Here is a 3,167-nt window from a genome sequence, read left to right as displayed (position 1 = left end):
ATTTGCATATCAATAAAGATGGCGTCCAGTCTTGCACGGGCAGATGGTCTTTCTCATGGGGGAGGGGAGGGGCAAAATATTGGTCACAATTCCGTCCCCATCACCTAATCTTGCTTTGTAGCTCGTCAGAAATTCCAGGACCTGTTTTGAGGCCCAGTTTTTTAAGGGGTTTATAATGGAATGTATGGGCATGCAGCCATTGGCAACGTTACTGAGCTTTGACCATTGCTTGGTATTTGTTACTGAGGTCGGATTGAAATGAATTGGATAGCATTTGGATGGACTGGCTATGACTGGAATATTGCATTGGATGTGACCGGGTAGAGAATGGACTGTGACTGGAATGGATGGGGTGTGACTGCGATAGATTGACTGATGTGTCTGGGATAGACTGGATGTAAATGGAATGCATTGGATGTGACTGAGATGGATTGGATGTGACTCAGATTGATTCAGGGCCGTAGCCATCGTAACGGTCGGTCCTGTTTCAACCGGACCAACTTTCGAGATAAAGAATATAAGAAAAATATTTTAAAAAATTAAGAAAACCGAAAACCAGACCAATCAGAAATTTGTGGCAAACCGGTCTAACCAGAAATTTGTGGCTACGGCCCTGTGATTGGATGTCAATGGAAAGGGTTGGAATTATATGTAACTGGAATCAGTGATCGGAAGTGATTGGGATAAACTAGATGTTACTGGGTTTCACGATTTGATTGGATGTAAACATGGGATGGAGCTAATGCGACTGGGAAAGATTGGATTTGACTTGGATGGATTGCAATGGACTTTAAAGGCTTGATTGGAGGAGGCTTTCAAACTTTTGACGTCACTTTCATCTTTAAATGCCATTCAGGGTTTTCAGTACTGGATTCGGTTCACATCGTTACCATATTCATTTGACGACGCTTTATTAAGATTTTTCAGGCAGCGCTTTCAGATTGGTCACATCACTTTCAGATTGGTCACATCACTTTCAGATTGGTCACATCACTTTCAGATTGATGACATCACTTTCATATTGGTGACATGATTTTCAGATTGGTGACATAATTTTCAGATTGGTGACATCACTTTCAGATTGATAGCATCACTTTCAGATTGATGACATAACTTTCAGATTGGTGACATCACTTTCAGATTGGTCACATCACTTTCAGGTTGGTGACATCACTTTCAGATTGATGACATCAATTTTAGATTGGTGACATCATTTTCAAAATTCAGCCAGTGACATCGATTCAGTCAAACTCAGTTGTCGGACATAGTTTAGTTTTCCGAGTAGTTTAGATCTCATTCATATTTTTCACATTGCCTTCAGGATTTTGCAAAATCGGCGTCCCCTTCAGATCCAATTGCCGAACGCTTTCAGATTTAGTTGACATCAGTTTCCACATCACAATCAGAGTTTTGATATCGTTTTGATATTTTTGACATTGCTTTCAGATTAGTTGACATGGCTTTTTGATGAAATATCTCTTAAATTGAGAATCATGAAATCGCTTTCAGATTTTGAATCTTTAGATGGGCCTCAGTTCTTAACTCGACATTGTCCCACTGGTTCTTTTCTTACACGCTAAAGAAAGTTATTGGGAATGTATGGGCAGCACAACAGGATTTTCGCCAATTTTCCCCGCCTCAGCTTGATGTCGGTCCACCCTAAAACTATTTTTTTCATTGTTGACTGATTTCGATATAGCACCGCTTTGAACAAATTTGAACAAGTAATGTTGAGTTGAAAAAGCATGGCATCCGTGATACGTGTACAGTCATGGGTCACGCTCAGGTCCAATCACTAGCTAAATAAAATGCGATAGTAGTTATGTACAAAATGAGGAAAGGATATTGCAATTGTCAACTAATTGTTTTCTCAGCTTCCTCGTTCACCTGCCCAAACTGTTTTCAACGCATTTCTGAATTCTCTTTTTCTCAAAAGCCATACGACAGGACTGAAAGATGCCCTAATAAAAAGTATTGTTTCCGTCGATACGTAATAGTTCACCAGAGAACCGATTTTGATGTTGTTCACGACCTTATATAACTGGAGTACGAGATGTGGAGTAAAGAAAATGAAATATAGTCCTACAAAGTAGGCAAGATTAATAGCCCTTTTGATTTCTCGTAAAGCTGCTTGCCAACTTGTCAGCTCCGGTACTTGGAGATGAGGATTTGCTCGCCTAATATGAGATATTTGAGCTGAAATTTGTCTTCGATGTCGTTTCACGGTAGTCAAGATTCTTATGAGCGCCACCAAAGTAATGACAATACATACCGAACCAACGAAACTACTTGCACTGTTCATAGTGTTTTGGTCAACTACTTCAAGACCTAACAAGAGGGAAAAGAGGAAAATCGATAGCCATGCTGTTCCAGTAAAAATCCAAGTACGCTTGGTCGTGATGATGGAATTATATCGTAAGTGGAAGTGGAGAGCGAGAACCTTTTCCAAGCTTAAAGCAGCAATGAAAACGAATGCGCTTCCGGAACACATCAACATCGAAGGGACAAGTACGTTGTCGCTGATTGTTGAATAAAGACCGTTGCACTTCAGCCACAGGACTTTGGACAGAACAAATAGAGGTTGAGTAAGAACTCCTGTTAGTAAGTCTGCAAGCGAAAGACCGGCAATGAGGATATTCTCAGGAACATCTTGAAGTGAAGTTGTTCGGCAAATTATAAGAATGATTAAAGAATTCAGCAAAACTGCAATGGGAGAGAAAATTCCATTTATCACCATTGTCGTCATGGATGGTACTTTGTGTTCGTTGTAAGATATGCCGGTCGTAAAGCATGATTTGCTCGCGAAGAAAGAAGTGTTTCCTAATAAGATTTCAGAGATGTTAATATTGTTCATTTTCGTTTTGAACATGAAAATCCCAACAAAAAACCCAGGTTTTTACCAATTACGCCTTTTCGCAAGGAAAGCAAGTATATAAGATTAGAGGCATTCAGGCAGGTGTTGCTCCAAAGTGCAGGCACTGACGACGGAAGATTAATTTCATTGGTGTATCGAACTGGCTTCAATTTCTTCCTAATTGTTTTTTCCATTTTTCTTGGCTCGCTTGGCATGGCATGGTGTAATTGTAAGTTTGGGATTGGACTGACTGGCAGATTAAATAGTCTTTCTATAGGAACAGCATGGGATCAGTGCAAAGTGTAATGGGATT

The 3,167-nt window shown here is 40.0% G+C and overlaps 1 protein-coding gene across 1 annotated transcript; it reads right to left on the bottom strand.

Moving 5' to 3' along the window:
* Window positions 1-1,870: 1,870 nt before the first annotated feature.
* Window positions 1,871-2,854, bottom strand: LOC116308335 (melanocyte-stimulating hormone receptor-like). Its single transcript, XM_031718730.1, has one exon. It carries the CDS (start codon window positions 2,852-2,854, stop codon window positions 1,871-1,873), a length of 984 nt encoding a protein of 327 aa, XP_031574590.1.
* Between the last annotated feature and the right edge of the window lie 313 nt (window positions 2,855-3,167).

This window comes from Actinia tenebrosa, unplaced genomic scaffold (assembly GCF_029948245.1).
Source record: "Actinia tenebrosa isolate PJP-AT-01 unplaced genomic scaffold, QUT_ActTen_1.0 PGA_scaffold15__27_contigs__length_11533743, whole genome shotgun sequence".
In the NCBI taxonomy this organism is placed as follows: domain Eukaryota; kingdom Metazoa; phylum Cnidaria; class Anthozoa; order Actiniaria; family Actiniidae; genus Actinia; species Actinia tenebrosa.
Note: the sequence above shows the minus strand (reverse complement) of the source record. Positions and strands in the feature narration are given on the sequence as shown.

Excerpts from the sequence above, each read along its gene's own strand:
- LOC116308335 (XM_031718730.1), bottom strand. The coding sequence starts at position 2,854 with ATGAACAATATTAACATCTCTGAAATCTTATTAGGAAACACTTCTTTC.